The sequence below is a fragment of the Sarcophilus harrisii genome, chromosome 3 (assembly GCF_902635505.1).
Source record: "Sarcophilus harrisii chromosome 3, mSarHar1.11, whole genome shotgun sequence".
NCBI classification, from domain to species: domain Eukaryota; kingdom Metazoa; phylum Chordata; class Mammalia; order Dasyuromorphia; family Dasyuridae; genus Sarcophilus; species Sarcophilus harrisii.
The window spans coordinates 439,764,895-439,787,170 of record NC_045428.1 but is presented as its reverse complement, the minus strand read 5'-3'; the positions used below and the strand labels follow the sequence as shown (position 1 = coordinate 439,787,170).

The 22,276-nt window shown below is 34.1% G+C and overlaps 1 protein-coding gene across 8 annotated transcripts in view; it reads right to left on the bottom strand.

Moving 5' to 3' along the window:
* Window positions 1-22,276, bottom strand: part of ATP8A2 (ATPase phospholipid transporting 8A2) — a 702,047-nt gene that overhangs the window by 506,724 nt on the left and 173,047 nt on the right. For all 8 annotated transcript variants that reach the window (XM_031960776.1, XM_031960775.1, XM_031960778.1 and 5 more), the window contains 3 exons: window positions 5,474-5,573; window positions 1,955-2,053; window positions 407-452 (listed from right to left, as the gene is read on the bottom strand). In XM_031960776.1, the coding sequence (XP_031816636.1) occupies window positions 407-452; window positions 1,955-2,053; window positions 5,474-5,573 (245 nt within the window). The remainder of the gene's footprint in view (window positions 1-406; window positions 453-1,954; window positions 2,054-5,473; window positions 5,574-22,276) is intronic.

Sequence of the window (22,276 nt, the reverse complement as noted above, 5' to 3'; positions counted from 1 at the left end):
TTTGTGTTCACTTGTGTTCAACTCTTCATGACCCCATTTGGGGTTTTCTTGGCAAAGATACTGGAATGGTTTGCCATTTCCTTCTTCAGCTCATTTTACAGATGAGGAAACTGAGATAAACAGGGTTAAGCAAATTGTCAAGTCACATACATAGTAAATGTCTGAGGCCAGATTTAAATTCAGCAAGACGAGTCTTCCTGAATCAAGACCTAGCACTCTATCCACTGTATTACCTAATTATGTTTTGTTTTTAATTACATTCTGTTATTTTATCAAACATATGCTAGGGGTTTTTCCTACTAAAAATACCAAAATATTTAGCTATTAATTAATTTCTTAAATCCTTCTGGTAATTTAGTACATAAACATTCCTACTGTGAATTTTGGGACAGAAAAGTAACCTTACCTACTGTTTTCTTTCGATTAACTGTATTGTCAGCTTTGTGACGTTTCTATTGTAGAATAAACCAAAGAAAAACATTTAAAAATTTTGAATTTTAAAATATATATGTTAAAGAAATTATATTAGCATTGATATGTTAATATTAAAGAAATTATTGTTAAATATTAAATAAACATTAAATTCAAGAATTCCATATCAATAATCTATCTAATAAACATGATAAACTATAAAAAGCTCAGTTTTACAATTAAGGAACTTAATTCAAGCATTCCCTGTTCTATTATGGTTTTCAACACTCTACCCCCTGTGTCTTTTTTCAATATCTTATTTTATAGTATAAAAGTAATTCTGGGCTCTTGCACTATACTCCAGCAGAGTTCTAGTTCTGGAATATTTTAACAAATTGAAAAAGCTTAGAATACAGGCCCAAGAGGGATCTGTATCTGCCAAAGGCCAGTTTTGCCTAAGTTCTAAGAAGCTCATTAGAGGGTTTACAAGACCTTAGATATAAAGTCACAATGGATTTTAGAGATTTAGTCCAAATCACTCCTTTCCCTCCACATCACAGATGAGGAAACGGAGACCCAGAGACATTAAAATGATTTGCTGTGGACAGAGGTAATAAATATCAGAGTCAGGATTCAAATTTAGATCGTCAAATCCCAAATCCAGCACATTCTTCTCTTTTAACTGAAAGATTAGACCTATTTGCTACCAAGTGATTATTTTTTACCCACATGATCTCATTAAACTATTAAAGCATTGACATTATTTATTAAAGCACTCTGTAGAAGAGTATCTGCATGGATAAATCATGAATTCTTGAAGTATTGACCTAAATATTTAATGTGAGAACTATGGGATAGAGTAGGTAGTCAACATTATAAATGACATAGGCTTCCTTTTCCAATTTTTGTGAGCTTAGTTAAAAACATGATCCTGTTATATAAAATTTTTCTACCAGGAAAGAAATGTCAATAACATCTGATAACATACCTGTTTAAAATAAAGGTATGTGAATAGCAAGAGTCAGGTTCACAGGATAAAGATTGTAAAAAACAAGGGAAAAGAAGGAAAATGGGGACTTATAAAGTGACATCTGGCACAAAGGAAATCAAGTAAAATATAAAATCAGAATCCTATTGGGCATTTCCTATTCACAAGGCTGAAAGTAAGACACAACCTAAATAAGACTAAAACAGTTGTAACTTCCACTTTCATATACTGTAATAACTGGTATTCATTTATCTGTTCCTTCCCATGGGCTTTAGGGTTCTCACATGTATTTATTATCTCTCCAAACATATTATCATAATTTATGTGGTAGTAAAAGGGATCTTGTTCAAATGCTTTATTATATAAACAAAAAAGTTATATATTCTAATTTCTTTAGAAATCAGATATTTAATTTATGTCAACTAAAAACATAAGTATACTAATTCCAAACAATTTCATATAGTCATTAAAATGCATGAATTATTCTAAAGGTCTTATTACATCCAATTCAGTACTCTGAAAACATGTTTTTTCTATGATCAAAAGTAAACTTACATAATCTTCTATAATCTCTTTGATGCCTGCAACTGTTAGAATAAATATCAATGGCACCAAGGTAGTATATCTTCCTGTTGGAGACACATCTGGAATTTGCTGCAAAATAATTAAAAATGCAAGATTAACACAGATGCCAAAATAAGACAATGGTTTAAATCACTTAACTGAGCATATAGCATGTCCAGGAAATTACAATTTATGGAAGGGTTTTATTGTTAGTGGATCAAATCCGTCTCTGGAATACTCCAAAAACCACTGTAGAGTTGGAAAGGGAGAAAATCACCAAATCCACCACCTTTCAAAGGCTTCATATTGAGAGCTTTTATTTCACTTTCAACTTCAAAAATTTCATATCAAATAATTAAGTTTACAGAAACTCTCCCCTCCTTCAAAAATGGTTTAAAATGTTTATTCTCTAAAACAGACAAGTTTAGAGCCATCTACATTTTCAGCCAACTCTACCTGAATGAACTATTATTTGGACCTTCTGCTCTAACCAATCAGACTCTTCCCATTCGCTATGCTTCCTTTTTTTAGTTCATGCTTCTCATACTTAGGGTACTATTTAACATCTCCAAAACCTGTCTATCCTTTGAGATCCAACTCTAAGGCCTACCCAGGAACTTGATCCACACTATTTGTTACTGCTCAATAGCACTTAAATACTCATCCTTCTGATATGAAATCATATACTGCTTTGAACTGCTGCAGTGTGTTCAGTTTTAAATCTGCTCTCCATGGTCAATCAATGAAAGTTCATTAAAGGCTCATCTGAATGCCTCATATGGTAATACGCACAAAGGATGGGCAAGGATTGCAGTTATCTCACAAAATAAATGGGCATTTAATAGGCAACTCAAAATATTTTTACTATAAATGGAATTCCATTTTTCCTATTTCACTGTTATTTCAAGTCTATGTGAAACAACTCCAGAATGTAATATAGCAGAAAGTAATATAGTGCTTCCTGACATTTCTTTAATATATTGTATTACTGAACTGTGCTGTGCTATAGAAAAAAGGGAAAGAATACTTCAGTGTTTGGAATAGAATAGAACTTGGACCTAGAAGTCCTGAAAAGTTTATTTGCTAACAGCAGGAAGCCAAAAGGGTAGTTAATATTCAAAGGTTCTGCTCTACCTTGAGTCTGCAAGAAAGTTAAACTCTTAATTCTACTTTCCCAGTCCTACAGCTTTGAAAAATGAAATTTAATGTGCCATACCAATCATACTGCCAAGAAATTATAGCACTAGAAAAAATAATAAAGTTCATCTGGAAGAACAAAAGGTAAAGAATTTTAAGGTAATTAATAAAAAAATGCAAAGGAAGGTGGTACCAGACCTTTGTATATTATAAAGCAGTGATCATCAAAGCCATTTGATATTAAGAAGTAGAATGGTGCATCAGTGGAATAAGTTAGGTTCACAAGACACAATAGTTAATGACTATAGCAATCAAGTGTTTGATAAACCAAAGAATATAGCTTCTGGAATAAGAACTCACTATTTGGCAAAACATTACTAGGAAAATTAGAAAACATCATGGCAGAAACTAGGCACTGACCAACACCTAACACCCAATATGGAGATAAGGTAGAAATGGGTTCATGATTTATCATAAAAGGTGATACTATAAGCAAATTAGGAGAAAAAGGGATAGTCTACCTCTCAGATGTATAGAGAAGGAAGGAATTTATGGTCAAGGAAGAACTAGAGTAAATTATGGAATACAAAATAGATAATGTTGATTATATTAAATTTAAAAGGTTTTGTACAAACAGAACAATACAGACAAGATTAGAAAGGAAGCAGAAAACTGGGGGAAAAGATTTTATATCCAAAGGGTTCTGGTAAAGGCCTCATTTCTAAACTATGTAGAGAACTAACTCAAATTTATAAGAATACAAGCCATTCTCTAATTGATAAATGGACAAAGGATATGAACAGACAATTTTTCAGAAGAAAAAAATTAAAACCATTTCTAGTTACATGAAAAAATGCTCTAAATCACTACTGATCAGAGAAATGCAAATTAAGACAACTCTGAGATACCACTACACACCTCTTAGATTGGCTAAGATGACAGGAAAAGATAATGACGAATGTGGGAGGGGATGTGGGAAAACTGGGACACTGCTACATTGTTAGTGGAATTGTGAATGGATCCAAGCATTCTGGAGAGCAGTTTGGAACTATGCTCAGAAAGTTATCAAACTGTGCATACCCTTTGATCCAGCAGTGCTACAAGTGGGCTTATACCCCAAGGAGATACTAAAGAAGGGAAAGGGACCCACATGTGCAAAAATGTTTGTGGCAGCCCTGTTTGTAGTGGCTAAAGCTGAATGGATGCCCATGAATTGGATAATGGTTGGGTAAATTGTGGTTTATGAATGTTATGGAATATTGTTCTATAGAAATGATCAGGAGGATGATTTCAGAGAGGCTTGGAGAGACTTACATGAACTGATGCTAAGTGAAATGGGCAGAATGGTTTACATCATTATAAACAGTAACAAGAAGACTACACAATGATCAACTGTGATGGATGTGGCTCTTTTTCAATAATAAGGTGATTCAGACCAGTTCCAATAGATTTGTGATGGAAAGAGCCATCTGCATCGAAAGAGGACTATGGAGACTGAATGTGGATCACAGTATAGTATTTTGCCCTTTTTTTTTCTTTTCATTTTTTTTTCCTTTTTTGATCTGATTTTTTTGTGCAGCATAATTGAGGAAATATGTGTACATATTTAACATATACTGGATTACTTGCTGTCTAAGAGAAGAGAGAAGGGAGCCAGAAAAAATTGGAACACGGGGTTTTGCAAGTATAAATGTTGAAAACTATTTTTCCATATATTTTAAAAGTAAAAAGCTATTATTTTTAACACTTTTAATGAAATTGAATGCTAATGTATTATCCATTAAAAAGTAATATTTTAGAGGACATGAAGACATAATTTTTTTTAATAATGGAGCTCACTTAAAAGATCTAGCATAAAAAAAGGAGTTGCCTGGAGAAGAGTCAAAAATGGCTAAATCAAGCCAATAGAAAATATATCCCAGATCACCAATGGAAAATACGTGTATATCTAAATTCTGTCATTTCTACTTTACATATAAGTGTATTAATACAAGGTGAAAGCCTTCCTTTCAACCAAGATCTCAGTGAATTAAAAAATGGTTATTTATCATTAGAATATCTGTAACCTAACTTGTAAATTTTAATGCACTTCTGGTTTTGCAGAGAATAGATTAAAAAATTCAGCCTACTGGTCTCCACTAAACATATGCACAATCTCAGTGTGAATGTTTTAGCAATTAGAATTTTTCTTACAAACCAACTTTCCTTACACAGGGGCCATAAAAACTCAATTTGAAATAAAAGTTTTACAAATTAATACATTATAAAATTGAAGTTTTAGCTATTTATTATTGTTTGCAAGGACACACTTATATTTGCACCAAAAATAGCAAAAAACCCAAACAAACAAACAAACAAACAGAAAAACATTACCTGCAATAAGGCAATGAAGAGGAAGAAGGCATTAGCAGCTCTTCTAATCTGCTCATACAAGAATCGAGGTAGAAATGTCACCACACTGTATTTTGCAGTGCTACGGATAAACAAAACAAAACATTTTCAGTTAACAGACTGTACTACTGAGGTTGGGGTGGGGAAGGAAAAGAAAAACCTTTTAAAAATAAAACTTTGTTAAAAATCCAAAGATATCTTTAAAAAAGGTCAAAATGATTACTGAATAAAGTGGCTGAAGTAGGCACTGTGGAGTGCTTACAGACTGGTCAGACATGGAAGACTCCAAGGTTACTCAATACATCCCAGACCATCATCAGTCATCCTGCCTTTTGTCTTACCATTGGACTGGGCTGACTCTGGAAGAGAGAGTGAGGCTGGCAACTTTGCCTAACTCTGCCTCACTCATATCCAATTTTCACGCAAGTTGAGGCTTCCTCATCACCTACTATTTTATCCCAACATTGTCAAGTTATTAGTCCTGTTCAAAAATGAAGGACAAATAACAGCAACTAATATCAGGCAATTTATGGGGACGTAATCTTCCACAGATCATTTGTCTAGAAAAAGAATATATTCTATTCAGAATTTCTATTCTGACTTTGCATTTAAGGAACCTAAATTATGACTCTAGTTGGTACACAACAAATACCTGAATATATGGTTTTCCCCCCAAAAATCATCACCTAAAAATGTAGAGGCTTAGTAAGTTAATCTGAGGTTCTTTCCAAATTTGAAATTTGATTTTATGAAATTGAAACCAAGCAGCAAAAAGCACAGTATTTATCATTAACATGAAATACAAACAAGGCAGACATCATATTCAAAAACTTGGCAGGATCTTACTTTTTACTGCAAAGCTATAGTCTAAAAATCATGCTCTGGATAAAAAGTAAGATAATATAAGCTTAATAATTATTATAAAACTTTTATCAGAAACTAAGAGATATACACATGAGCTTTATTCTTCAATAAATATGAATGATCTTTTAAAATCACATTTTCTTTTCTCCACAATTCTGGAAAACATATTATGGAATACATACACATCATTATTTTACATTTCATATGTGCATATTGTGTGTATATATTATCTATAAATGTGAGCATATGTACATATACACATTTATATCCTTTACTTTCCCCACAAATATTTAGTATTCTAGTTCAAAAGCAAAATATTTCTGACAGTAGAGTCTGTCAAAAGACTCTCTCAAAAGAAAATAATTTCTTTTCATTCAAAAAGACTAACAAGTCCTGCCAAAGGAAAATATGAGCAAGAAAATACGCCTACATATAAATTCTGCCACTTTTACATGGAGTGCATTAACATAAGGTAAAATATAATATGATACAAAACATCTCATTCCAAGCTGTTCTGTAGAAGTTGACCTCATCAGAACAATTATTCCTCATTAGTAATTTGAACCACACAATTATAGCCATACCCTATTACATTATTACATGGTACCTAGAAAACATGTCAGCATTAAAGAGGCAATGAATGTCATAGAGACCATACTTCACCTATTCAGTAAGCAACAGGGCTCTGGAAAATAGACTAAAAGGCAGGGCTCAAGTAGTACCTCACATCCATCATCAAATATCTAACTGCATGTTGGGCAGTGAGCCGAAATGAGGTTGTATGATATTTTTATGAGTAGGGGGAAAACCCCTTGTAGATCAAAACATAATTACTGGTTCATTTATGACTGTTCATTTAACTTGTTGGTTTGGTACAACTTCTTTTGAGTTCCCCAGAGTTCTCTTTTAGCTCATGCCAGTGATTTCTCTAAAATACTAATACATCACTTGTTTGAAAAAGCATTCATCCATAAGAATGTCTGCTCCTTGAAATCAGGGACTTTTTCTTTTCTGTATTCTTGGAGCTCAGCAAAGGGTCAAACATATCAAGTGATTAATAAATTCTTGACTTGTAACAACTCTCCAGAACACAGTCCAAAATCAGATAATGTGCAAAAACATTTTCTTAACATCCTGAAATATATATCCCAGTTTAGAGCCATTCTGCTTTTATTTTAAGGGTGATTCTAGAAGTTCAGTTTTTGCTTCATAAGCAACTGGAAGCATCAAACTCAAAAACTGGGATTGAGGTTGGTTAGGAGAGGGTGGAGAAAAAGAGTTGGGAAGAGACATGTCAAGGAGAGGGTTTGCTAAAAACCAGACACTAATAGCAACATGAGGTGATAAATGAGGGGGAGGAGAGCAGACTGAACTTACACAGCTATCTAGAGATATTAATGAAGAAGCTAGCAATTTCACATATCTCAAAAGGGACAATGGGGCAACACTATGTCTAATAAAACAATTGCTTCCTAATGACAATAAAATAAGAACAAGTCAAATCATAGTCAAAAAGTTCTGTTTAAGAAGACACAAAAAATTTGAAAAACAATTTTGACAACAAAATAAATGGTTAAAAAGAAATTATTTTGTCACAAACTACTAAGCTTCAGTTATTTGGAAAATTCATTTTTTTAAACTTTATTCCCCAAACATAATGGATAAATGAGATATTTTTGCTTGAAGCACTTAGAAAATATCTTATACTATATTAATTTCCCCACGTTGATAATTCATTAAGGACTCAGGGATCCAAGTCAAGACTTTTATTTCTATAACATCACAAACAGATAAAGAACATCCTTCACTAGAACTTGGAGGATAAAGAAACTAATGATAAAAGAAGGTCAGATAACACATCATTCATTCCTTTGGGGACTGTATGATATTTGTGGTGCTGGTCATTTTTTTAAAAATCAGTTTAAAAAGCAAACTCAAAACAGAAAAGATAAATGACAATACAAAGCGATTTTCAGAAATACTTTTTCTTCTGTCATTTTAATCTAAGAAGAGTCATTGATTCAAAATAATTATAAAGATAAATACTAGATAAACACTAATGTATATAGCAATTTAAGGGTACAAAGAGCTTTATGCATGTTATTCCATTTGATCTTCATGAGCACCCAGTAAGAGAAGTACTGCTGTCATCCCTGCTTTACATATGAAGGAACTGAGTATCAGAAAGTGACATAGCTAATAGGTATCTAAGGCAGGATATGAACTCGGAATTACTTCCTTCCATAATTTTCTGGGCCCTGCCTTGGATTTTTTATATACATGGGCTTCACAATTATACTTGAAAAGTTGAGATGAGGGGAGAAGATGGGAACTATCTAATATGTCCTTATTGAGTGCAATACTCCTGCCACTCCTGTCTGTTGGAAACCCACGGTAGTGTTTTTGTTGTTCAAGTCATTTCAGTCATGTCAGATACTTTGTGACCTCATTTGGAGTTTTCTTGGCAGAGATACTGGAGTGGTTTGCCATTTTCTTTTCCAGCTCATTTTATAGACTTGAAACTGAAGCAAACAGGATGAAGGGACTTGTATAGAGTCCCAGCTAGTGACTGAGGCCAGGTGTGAACTTAGGAAAATGAAATGTCCTGAGTCCAAACCTGATGTTCTATTGCTGTGCCACCTAGCTGGTCCATAGGAATATACAGTATGAAGAACATCTTGAATTCCATCTCTGCTACTTGCTAGCTACTTGCTATTACTCTACTACTTGTGACTCTAAGTCTGAACTTCTCAGGACCTCAGGGCTTCCTATGTAAAATGAAGGAGTTGAATTTAATGACCTCTATGTCTTCCCTAACAATAACAAAAGATTGTGAAAGTGAAAGTGAAAAGACTTTCACTTTTATCTTTAAGTCCTAATACAATGTAGGCACTAAATATGTATTTCTTGATTCACTTGTCTAGGTTCTCTTCTCCTAAAAAAATAAAATCTGTCCACATTCTTATATCATGTTTTGTAATTACCTTCTACCTAAGGACTGAAAACATTCCCTTCCTTCATATTCAACTATCAATAATCAATACAGACAGGTAAACTGAGCTTCTGCAAGTTGTGAACAAGAAAATAGTACTAATGCCCTAAGCAACCATTGATGTCTTTATATCAACCAAATTAATCTATCCCCAGCATTCCTCTAAATTACCTCCAAAAGCCAATCTCCTACTGGTCTTCTGCTGCTACTACCAAATGGATAGCAACGCACACATGCGTGTGCACATGCTTGTGTATATATACACACACACACCCCAACTTCACTAATAGCAGTCAGAGCCTTTACTTTAAGGGAAATCAGATTATCCCCTAATACTTGATAATGATTTTACCAATGTTTTGCTAATAGGTCTTCTCAAATTATATTATGAAATGCTCATCTCAGAAAATGAGTACTACTACTCTCAACTATTCAGGCCTTTTGATCAGTTTTCTCCATTCACAGTCATAGAATTTTAGACATAATTTATCTTAGGGATCATTAAATCCAGTCCTTCCATTTTACAAATCAAGAAGCTCAGACAGGATAAAAAATTTGTCTTAAGATCACAAAAATAATTTGCTGGCAAAGCTAGGACTATTAGAATCCAAAATGATTGGCTTATCTCATCACTCTGCCAATATATCTCTACCAGAAGATGATCACAGGAAAAGTGACCAGTTTAAAATATTAACTACTTTTTAAAATTCATTTTTAACTTATCATTTATTTACTTTAACATTCTTTTCTTTTTAAATTGTGAGTTCCAAATTTTCTCCTTCAGTTCCACTGTTCTGTCACCCACTGAGAAGGCAAACAATATATCAATTAATTATACATGTGAAGTCATGTAAAATATTTCCATATTAGCCATATAATTTTTAAAAAGCAATAAATAAATAAATGAGAAAGTTATACTTCAAATTACACTCAAAGTTTATTAGTTGTCTCAATGTACATAGGATTAGTTTCATCATGAGTTCTCTGCTCATTATATTCATCAGAATAGCCAAGTTTTTCATCACAGAAAAAGCTGCTATAAATATTTTTGTGTATATAAATCTTTTTCTTTGATCTCTGTGGGGTACAGATTTAGTAGTGGCTAGTAGTGGGGATACAGATATAATAGCTGGATCAACATGTATGTACCATTTTTTAACCCATTAAACAGTTTGAAATTGTTTTACAGGATGGTGGGATTAGTTAACAACTCTACTAAAAGATCATTTCTATAACCTATTTTCCCTCATACCTTCCAGTTTTTGTCAATTTTGCTAAGTGTGAGATAGTATCTTCAAGTTGTTTAATTTGCATTTCTTTAATCAATAGTGATGAGCATTTTATATATGACTATAAAGAGTTCTGATTGTTTTGAAAACTGCCTGTTCTTATCTTTTGATAATTCATCAAAGGATGAACAGTTTATTTTTCATAAATGTGACTCAGTTTCCTATATATTTGAGAATTAGGCATTTACTGGAGAAACTTGCTATAAATTTTTTTTAATATTACTTTATTCTCTATGGTAACTGTTAGCAAAATGTAATTTTCCTGATTATTTCTTTCAATTAAATCAATTTTGGGGGCAGCTAGATAGCACAGTGGGATATAGCATTAGTCATACAATGAGGTCCTGAGTTCAGAACTGGTTTCAGATACTTAACACTTACTAGCTGTGTGACCATGGGCAAGACACCTGACCCAATTTCTTCATACATACAAAAATTGGAGGGTCAGTTAAATTGGATTCTGCTTTTGCTGATCATGAGATCATAATTGCTATTCCTGCTATTTCTTCTCCAGCCTATTATTTTCACTCTGTGTGCTTTTAGGTTTCAAGTGTGTTCTCTTACAAACAACTTATTGGATTCTGATTTCTAGTCCACTCTACTATCCATTTCCATTTTATAAGTGAGCTCATCCTATTCACATTCATAGTAAGAATTACTGTGTATTTCTATCCATCCTATTTTCTCCTGTTTATCATTCTCTCGTTTGTTAATCCTATCCCTCCCCAAAAGTCTGCTTTCTTTATGATCACTGCATCCTTAGTCTGTCCTCCTTTTTATCATCCCCTTCCCCCATAGTTATCTTTCACCCTTGTTTTCTAGTTATAAGAGAGTTACATACACAATTGAGAATGTTCTTCCCTCTTTGAACCAATTCTGATGACAATAAAGCTCAAGCATTGCCTACTATTCCATTTTCCCCTCCACTATAAAAGCTCTTCCTTGTACACCTTCTTTCTGTGCAAGAATGTGAGAAAATGTGTCCTATCTCTTCCTTCTCCCTTCTCCTACTGTATTCCTTTTTCTCAACCCTACATTCTCTTTTTGGAGATTGTCCCAGCATAATCAACACACCTATGCCGCTATCTATGCAAACTTCTAACAGGTTGCCCTAATAATGCTAAGGTACTAAGGAGCCATAAGGGTCATCTTTTTTTTTTTTTAATTAAAGCTTTTTATTTTCAAAACATCTGCTTGGATAATTTTTCAACATTAGCCTTGCAAAACCCTGTGATCCAAATTTCCCATCTTTCCCCTCACCCCCTACCTTATATGGGAAGTAGTCCAATATATGTTAAACATGGTAAAAATATAGGTTAAATCCAATATGCACATACATATTTATACAACTATCTTGCAGCAAGAAAAACCAAATCAAACAGGAAAAAAAATGAGAAAGAAAATAAAAAGCAAGCAAATATCAGCAGAAAGAATGAAATGCTATGTTGTGGTCCACACTCAAGTTTCCACAGGCCTCTCTCTAGGGGTAGATGGTTCTCCTCATCACTGAACAAGTGGAACTGGTTTGAATCATCTCATTGTTGAAGAGAGCCAAGTCTGTCAGAATTGATCACTGTATAATCTTCTTGTTGTTATATATAATGATGTCCTGGTTCTGCTCACTTCACTCAGCATCAGTTCATGTAAGTCTCTCCAGGCCTTTCTGAAATCATCCTGCTGATCATTTCTTCTAGAACAATAATATTCCATAACATTCATATACCACAATTTATTCAGCCATTCTCTAACTGACGGACATCCACTTAGTTTCCAATTTCTTGCCATTACAAAGAGGGCTGCCACAAATAATTTGCATCTAGCCACTACAGTAGCCCAGTAGAAACACTGATGGATCAAAGGGTATGCACAGTTTAAAAGCCCTTTGGGCATAGTTCCAAATTGCTCTCCAGAATGGTTGGATCAGTTCTAAGCATCATCTTTTTTTTTTTTTTAATTTAAGAGCCTTTTATTTACAGGTTATATGCATGGGTAACTTTACAGCATTAACAACTGCCAAACCTCTTGTTCCAATTTTTCATCTCTTACCCCCCCACCCCCTCCCCTAGATGGCAGGATGACCAGTAGATGTTAAGTACATTAAAATATAAATTAGATAGACAATAAGTATACATGACCAAACTGTTATTTTGCTGTACAAAAAGAATCAGACTCTGAAATATTGTACAATTAGCTTGTGAAGGAAATAAAAAATGCAGGTGGGCATAAATATAGGGATTGGGAGTTCAATGTAATGGTTTTTAGTCATCACCCAGAGTTCTTTCTCTGGGCGTAGCTGGTTCAATCTTCTTAAATAGGAATGTAAACAGTTTAACTTTAGTGAATACCTGATGTTCACCTTTTTAGTGATTCTCTTAAGTCCTCTGTTTAAAATGTCAATTTTTTTATTCTGCTCATCTTTTCATCAGGAAAGATTTCATCAAATATCCATTTCCCCTGATATATTATATTCAGTTTTTCTGGGTAGCTTATTCCTGATTGTTTTTGCTTTCCAAAATATCATATTCTAAGCCTCCACTTTTTTAACATGAAAACTACTGCATCTTGCATGATCCTGACTATGGCTCCCCATTATTGAATTCTGGCTCTGGTAATTTTTTTTTCTTCATTTACTCATTTTCCCAGCCTATTTCTTGACTTTGAACTTTATGTTAAAGTTAGGTTCTACTCACTTGGGGATAAGAAGGCACTATTCTAAGCTTCAGGCTTTTTTTTGCTTGCCTTCAGAGCTAGTTTTGGATATCTGCCAGTTGAGAAGAAGCGTGGTCACTAACCTCCTGATCTGTGTTCTGATCTGTACCCAGGAATGACCCCTGGTCCCCTGCAGCTGCAAATATTAACACTTCTCTTGGCCCTAGAAAAATGACCAACTCCCCTGATCTGCAGCCACAAAAGCTAGCATTCTTCTTATAGGACTGTGATCAGGTCTCCTGCTCCTTTTTGACTGTCCTCTATGTCCTGGATTTCCATAGATTTTCCAACCAACACCAGCTGTACCCAGTGTCAGCAAAGGGTTCCTGTAATCTCTCTCTCACTAGTTATCTGATCCTCTTGACATCTCTGGGCTGAGAGCTTCAAAAGCTGCTGATGCTGATGCTATAACAGTCACCTCCAATACCTACCTCCAGTGCTCTGGCCTGCTCCAAACCATTTCTGAAGTGACTCCCATGTCAGTGTAACAAACCTCTCTTGCCAACCTCCTAAGATGTTTTAATTTGGAAAAATCTCTCTCTCTTAACTTTTTTAGCTCTACTGCCTCCAAGTTTGACTTGAGTTATTTTAAAGCTGAAAAGGAATGTTGAAAAAGTCCAGCTGGCTGCCTATATTCTGCCATCTTAGCTCTTCCCCTGTTAACTGCTCTTCAAAAGCTTTGTTCAAACATTGTTAGAAAGTATGTTTTGATCAAGAATTTGGCATTATCTACATCAGGTTTTGTTTTATTTTTATAGGCATTTTCTAATTTCCCAATGACCTATGCTTACCAATATAGCTTTTTCTACCTCATTCCTACTTTAGGAATCTCTCATATCCCCTTGCTAACTACTGCCAGGTGAACTAAAATAAAACCAAACAAAAAGATTTGAAGCTTGTAAGTTTTACTTGAAGTCTGGGTTCACAAGCAGACAAAGTAAAGAAAGTATGAAAGGCAAAAACAACTTAAACAAAGTGACTTCTGGGTAGGTAATCTGACTGGGGATAGCCTACCTATATGGTAATTTCTCCTAAATAATTATCATCTTTCCTATTATTCCTGAAATGTCATTTCACATTTTTTTGGTCTGACCTGAAATTCCACCAAAAAACTTTGAGAAATGGCCTCTTTTATAATTTTTTTAAAAATTTAACTCCTCCAGGAGGGTTAAGGGAGCTGTAAATCAAATTTACTTTATTGTGAATTATCTAAATTTTTCTACTGCTTAAAAATCAATAGTTGAAAGAAGTTTTTGATATCCTGAGTATGTGAGAAAGGAAAAAAAAGAGTCATGTAGCAGTCTGAATTACATTAGAAAAAATGGATAGGATCTACTAGTGTCTTATTACTCAGAGTAAAGGGCAGCTATAGCAAAGGGCTCAACAGCTTGAGAGCATAAAGCCTAAGACAGAAGTAATCAAGAGACAGGACGGAAGGGCAAGAGAAAACAAGGATCACAAAGCCAAACTTAGTCTTTTTAAAAATTTTAGCCAGAAGCCAACTCTACACTAATTAAGCCAGAAAAAAAAAAAAAAAACCTCTCTCCCTGTTATATCACTTATTGCCCTCTATTTGGGGGACCCAAGAACACAATGATATTTAGAAATGCATTACCCCATAAAAACAATGGCACAAATTTAGAAGGTAATCCATAATCCACATTGCTCACAAAACTCTTTTTAAACCATTGAATAGCACTTGAGTAAAAATGAGGCCTAAATATTAACTAAGAAATGCATTAAAAAAAAAAAAAACTGTAATGGGCCAGAATCTGGAGAAATTCTTACAACAAGGTGTTAACTCAGTGTTTTAGCAGAACACATTGCTTTTTGACATGAAGTAGTTGTCAGCAGAAATATCTCAATGTGTTTTAGGATGAACCTAGGGAAATAAGAAAGGAAAAGAAAAAATTTTGACCACATAGCACACTAGCAGATAAAACTGACAGTGCTGGCAGTCATCAAAACCATATGGTCCTGGCTAAGAAATAGAGTAGTACATCAATGGAATAGAATAGGTTTATAAGACAATAGGTAATGACTATAGCAATCAAGTGTTTGATAAACCCAAAGACCCCAGCTTCTGGAATAAGAACTCACTATTTCACAAAAATTGCTAGGAAAATTGGAAAACATTATGGCAGAAACTAGGTACTAACCAACACCTAACACCCTATATCAAGATAAAATCAAAATGGGTTTATGATTTAGTCATAAAAGGTAATACTGTAAACAAATTAAGAGAACAAGAATCTGTGAAGGAGGAAGAAATTTATGGCCAAAGAATAACTATACAACATTATGGAACGTAAAATGGATAATTTAGGTTGTATTAAATTTAAAAGTTTTGTAGAAACAAAACCAATGCAGCCAAGAACAGAAAAGAAGCAGAAAACTGGGGGAAATTTTTTTACGGCCAAGCTTTCTAATAAATGCCTCATTTCTATAATATATGGAAAATTGACTCAGATTTGTAAGAATATAAGCCATTCTCCAATTAATAGTCAAAGGCTATTAACAGACAATTTTCAGATGAAGACATTAAAGCCATTTCTAGTCATATGAAAAAATGTTCTAAATCACTGCTCATACAACTCTGAGATACCACCCTCTCAGATTAGCTAAGCTGACAGAAAAGGATAATAATAAATGTTGAAGGAAATATAGGAAAACTGGGACACCTATACACTGTTGGTGGAGTGGTGAACTGATTTGACCATTCTGGAGAGCAGTTAGAACTAAGCCCAAAGTGCTATCAAACTGTATACCCTTTAACCCAGTAAAAAATGTTTGTAGCAGCTCCTTTTTGTAGTGGCAAGGAAGTGGAAACTGAGTGGAAGATTGAATAAGCATATATAAATAAATAGTACAGTAGGGTATAGGAGTTGTCCATGGTCCTATCATAATGAATTTTTAAGATGTAATAGAACTCAGATGCTTAAAAGCAAATAAAAAACACAGTATATATGTGACATTTTTAGTGGACTATTAAATATCTTAAAATGAAGACATATGTGTTGGGTACTTTTTGTTCATTCAAAGCTAAGATTTACAAAATATTTAGAAACCTATTAACTTGTTGAACTTTATACTAGCCAATTTAAGAAACATAAGAATTGCCCTATCAAACATTAGCAGTACAACATACCCTGCAACTATCATAAACATACCTATGCTATAAATGAAAAAGACTGATAGTATCATTAGTTGTAGGGAACAAGTCACTAAGACAATACTCCAGCAGAAAAAAAAAAAAGAAAAGAAGCAGACGAGTAATTAGTCTATCAATAGAAGCTTGAATTGATGGAAGATTAAGCCAGAAAAGAGGAAAATTTAACAGATTTTTCAGGAATGGGATTATCTCCATATAAAATTCATGAGAAAACAGCATCTGAATCTAAAGTTTTAAAAAGTCATTTACATACACATATAGACACACAAAGAGAACCATGCTTTACTTTCAAAGATGTTAAAAATCCTCTGAATTAGAAAATTAAATTTTTTTAAACTCAGAAAAATGAGCTACTTTGACTTAAGAAATCTGTTCTTTTGAATTTCTGCCATAATTTATCATTAGATTTTATTCAAATTTATTGAAACAGTTTAGATCCCAATTTGGAATTATAAAAGAAGAAAAAAAACTTCCTTCCTGAAGTTAGTCATAGGAATACAACCAACTCCTCAAAGCCACTTCTCATTTCAAAGAAGAAAAAACTTAGATCACTCTCTGATGTAACAAACAGAAGGACCTAAGTAAGGGTTTGAGAATTTATATGATGTAATAGAAAGTACACTGGCTCTAAAGTTAGAAGACCTGTGTTCAAATGTCACCTCTGTTACATATTACTTGTGTGACCTTCTCTTCCTTCATTTCCTCATATATAAAGCAAAGGGGGTAGAACAGATGGTCTCCAAGATCCTTTCTATAATATTATTATCAGACACTCCTGAACTCAGCCTTCAGGGCAGGGATACTGCCTGAAGCCTTCACCCTTAAACAGAGAAAAATATACTGCCACTTTGGTGTTAGTTTTTGTTATCACTAAACAGTAAGTCATTGCTCCACTGCCTCTAAAAATGTATCAAGCCTTTTTGTGTTAACTCTACAGTACCCTCTAGTGGCTAGCTATTAGATCATCCCATTCTCTCCATAAGCTAAATGAACTTCAAGTCTTCTCTTCAGAATTACATCAGCCACATCATAAGTTCACAGAATTAGAATAAGAGAAGACTTTCAGTATTATTTAACCTAACTCCTTTCATTCTGAAGATAAAGAAAATGAGGTCTAAACTAAATGACTTACCAGCAGTCACATGATGACCTGAGATTTTAACCCAGTTCTGCTGACTCACAAGACAAAGCTCTTTCCCCCAGCCATATTGTTTTACCTAATCTAGCTAAAAGAGAACAGCCAAGTTCCTTAGGGATAAAACAACATCAGGGCACTTTTTTTTTTTTGGAAACAGAGATAAAAACTGCATTGTGGCAGTAGGGGGCAGTGCAAGGAGCAAGGCATAATTTGGAAACAATTTTTGATTACCTCTTTCAATTTTCTAATATAACCTAAGTTTTTGTTTATATAACACTTGAAAGTTTATATACATTGTCTCATTTGGTCCTCATAATGTGAGTGAAATAGGTGTTATTATTGCCCTGCAGTTAGAGATGAAGAAACGGGCTGATAAAGGTTAAGTAACTTGAACAATTATTAGTTCAACTAAACTAGTAAATTTTTATTTACTAGTAAATATTTATGTTTTTGTTTTGTTTTGCTGAGGCAGTTGGGGTTAAGTGACTTGCCCAGGCTCATACAGCTGGGAAGTGTTAAGTGTCTGAGGCTAAATTTTAATTCAGGTCCTCCTGACTTGAGGGTTGGTACTCTATCCACTGCACCATCTAGTTGCCCCTCAACTAGTAATTATTAAAGAAATTTGAACTTATAGTTTCCTGCTTCTAAGTCTAGTACTCCAGTCATTATACACTGGAAGCAAAGTTACTTCCAAACTTGTATAAAGCAGGAATATATCAACCATTAGACATTAAACAGTTACAATAAATGTAACACAATACACTGTGCAAGATGCTGGGGATATAACACAAGTGAACATATCTCTTCCCTCCAAGAGGTTTTTTTTCCTACTTGGGGAGACCACATATAAAAGCATACAAGATAGTCAAGGTACAAAGATAAAAAATATAACACAAAAGGTAAATGCTAAATAGTGTTAAGGTTTTTTCTTTAACTCCATATATATATATTTGTATGTATAATCTAAGTGCATTGGTGGATGCTGTTTGGCCATTTCAGAGCTTTCCTGGCAAAATTATCACATGGTTTACCATTTCCTTCCCTAGCTCATTTTACAGATGAGAAAACTGAAGCAAATAGGATGAAGTGACTTGCCTGGAGTCACACAGCTAGTAAATTTCTGAGGCTGGATTTGAACTTAGATCTTCCTGACTCCAGGCCTAGTACTCTCTATTAGTTACCCCAATGTGCATATGGATATGCATTCATTTATATAAATATATATTGTACATATATTTTATATTACACACACACACACTGGGCCTCTTCACTCTTAACAAAGTAATGACATGTCTAATGAAAGTCAACCCAAAGAACCTTAGTATAAAACCCAGAATCACGGACCACTTTCATGGCAACAGAAACACAAATGGGATTTATTTCAGTCTAGGGCCTCTGATCCTCAGAGTGTTAAGTGTGTACATGTTCATGTATATGTATCCCAAAGCTAAGTGTGAGGTATAAACACAAGTGCCCAGGTCCCTAAAAAACAAAAAATAAAAACCAACCTCATTTTCAAAATCAGTCTCGAAGTTTTTCTTCTTTATGTTCTTCTATATGGTCTTCTTTTTCCTCACCATTTTTCGTGGATGTTTGAGAGCATGCTTGCAGAAGAAGCTGCCCTGGGAGAAGACTCCCTCAGGCAAAGCCTAGATGACCACTTGTTGGACAGGATTGCCCCTGAGGTTCCTTCTGGCTCTGAGTTTCTGACTAGAGGGGGATTGGTGTTAAGGTAAGGCGAAATGCCTTGCACATAGTCATATACTTAATGTCAAGTGTTTGAGGCCACATTTGAACTCAGGCCCTCCTCACTCCTCTGGGCCACCAAGCTGCCCCCTGCACTCTGACAGGTATACGGACCCTTTGATGACTCAGTGGAAGAGCAGCATCAACAATATACACCAGCAGGAAAGAAACACATGGTTTCTGTATTGTACCTGGCACAAAGCTATTTGTAGCCTGTGGCATTTTCCATTAATGATATCCATGAGAACAAACATCTACTATTCAACATAACCTACTGAGAAAGATGTTAGCAAGACTGTGACAGGGCAATAAAAGCTCATGTGCTCAAGAGAAAACAAACTCTCAGTTTTTCTTCCAAATCTACTTTTAAACATTTTGTTTCTCCTATTAAAAAATGAGAATTTCTATCATTGATAGTGTATGATCTGAAGTAAAAATTAGTAAGGAGTCCTAATCTATATAACCCTTTCACTTGAATAAGAATATGACTTATTTTCTTCAGCAAAGACAGACAAATATCTAGAAATCACCGTTAGTGTTTTCTGTAATGAGCAAAGATTAAAATAAAATTATGTTAGAATAAATAATGCTCTCTCTCCATTCTGCATGCTCATTTATTTATTGCTGAATCATGTTCAGAATTTTAGAGAAGAAAAAGCAAACGACTGGAAGCCCAAAGGTTCAACAATCCCAGCTCTGCCACCAATCTGCTTCATGAACTTAAGTACATCTAGCTGAAGCTCACAAGAATCAAGCTTGAAGGAATCTTAGCAGCATTATATAAACCAATTAGTTCATTTTACAAATCTTAAAAAGAGACAAATAAAGTGACTTACTCAAGATCACAAAGTGTTAAGTAGAAGAGATAGGATTCAAACCCATGTCCTTTTATTCTAAATTTAATGCTGTTTCCATACATTTATACATATATATTTTCCATATATTTATAAAAATGTTAATTCACTCAATACACAATAAAGTTAAGAGGATGAAGTTAGTGTAAGATCACTTGTGAGGAAAAGGCAATAAAATCTGATATTTATTAATTTGCAGCAAGATATTTGAACCAAAGTCACAAAGGTTATGGAAAACATGGGGAAAACATTGATTCAAAATTAGATTAAGAGTAAAAGAAAGTTATAAATAAATGGCCAATGGATGTATAATTTTAAAAGGAAAAAAAACCCAAGCTTTCAACAACCAAATGAAAAAAAAAATGCTGCCAATCACTAAATAATTTGAGAAATGCAAATTAAAGTAACTAAGGTTTCATCACATACCCCAAAAAGGGGGGAGGGAGAAAGTATTGGGGGAGGAGGGCTACAGTAAAACAGACATATTCATGGACTAAAGGCAGACTTTAAATTGGTCTTGCCATTCTAGAAAATCATTTAGAATTATGCACAAATGGTATGTTCAAATCCTTGCATCAAGTAATATCTTTATTAGAACTATACTCCAAAGAGATCAAAAAAAGGAAATGGATCTACATGCATAAAAATATTTATAGCAGTTCTTTTAGTAGTAACGAAGGTGCACATGTATTAGTAAATGACCAAATTACAGTAAAATATAACATTGTCATATCATAAATTATAAATCAAACAATTTCAGTAGAAACTGAGAACTCTTTAAATTGATGCAGAGGCTAGGAAAGCAGAACTATGAAAATAATTTATTCAACAATAACATTATAAAGAAAAACAACTTTGAAAAACTTTGGAACAAAGCACATAGCCATAATAATTCACAAGTCCAGAACAATGAAAATGAAACACATCACTCACCTTCAACGAGAAAGATGATGGGCTGACAAAGAAGAATAAGACATACATTTCTAGATGACACCAATTTAAGATTTTATTTTGCTGGACCTTGCATATTTTGTGAGGATTTTCTTTTTCTTTTTTCAATTGTTCAATCAGGGAAGAGGGGTAGAAGAAATAATAAATGTATATAAAAGATATTTATATTTCACATGTAAATACAGTGGTACTTTGGAATTTGTTTGAATTTGGTATTGACTCATTTCAACAAGAAAAAAGTTTCACTATTTCTACTCATATGAAAAGATGTTCCAAATCACTATTGATCAAAGAAATGCAAATTAAGATAACTCTGAGATACCACTTCACACCTCTCAGATTGGCTAAAATGACAGGAAAAGATAATGCCGAGTGCTGAAGGGAATGTGGGAAAACTGGGACACTGATGCATTGTTGGTGGAATTGTGAACAAATCTAACCATTCTGGAGAGCAGTTTGGAACTATGCTGGAAAAGTTATCAAACCGTGCATGTCCTTTGATCCAGCATGTTTCTACTGGGCTTATATCCCAAAGAAATCTTAAAGAAGGTAAAGGGACCTGTATGTGCACGAATGTTTGTGGCAGCCCTATTTGCAGTGGCCAGAAACTGGAAACTGAGTGGATGCCCATCAGTTGGAGAATGGCTGAATAAATTGTGGTATATGAATGTTATGGAATATTATTGTTCTGTAAGAAATGACCAGCAGGATGATTTCATAAAGGCCTGGAGAGATTTACATGAACTTACGCTGAGTGAAATGAGCAGAATCAGAAGATCATTATATACTTCAACAACAATACTATATATGACCATCAATTCTGATGGGCGTGGCCCTCTTCAACAGTGAGATGAACCAAATCAGTTCCAATAGAGCAGTAATGAATTGAACCAGCTACACCCAGCGAAAGAACTCTGGGAGATGAGTTAGATTAGATCTGGGAGATGACTATGAACCACTACATAGAATTCCCAATCCCTCTATCTTTGTCTACCTGCATTTTTGATTTCCTTCACAGGCTAATTGTACACTATTTCAATGTCCCGACTCTTTTTGTACAGCAAAATAAC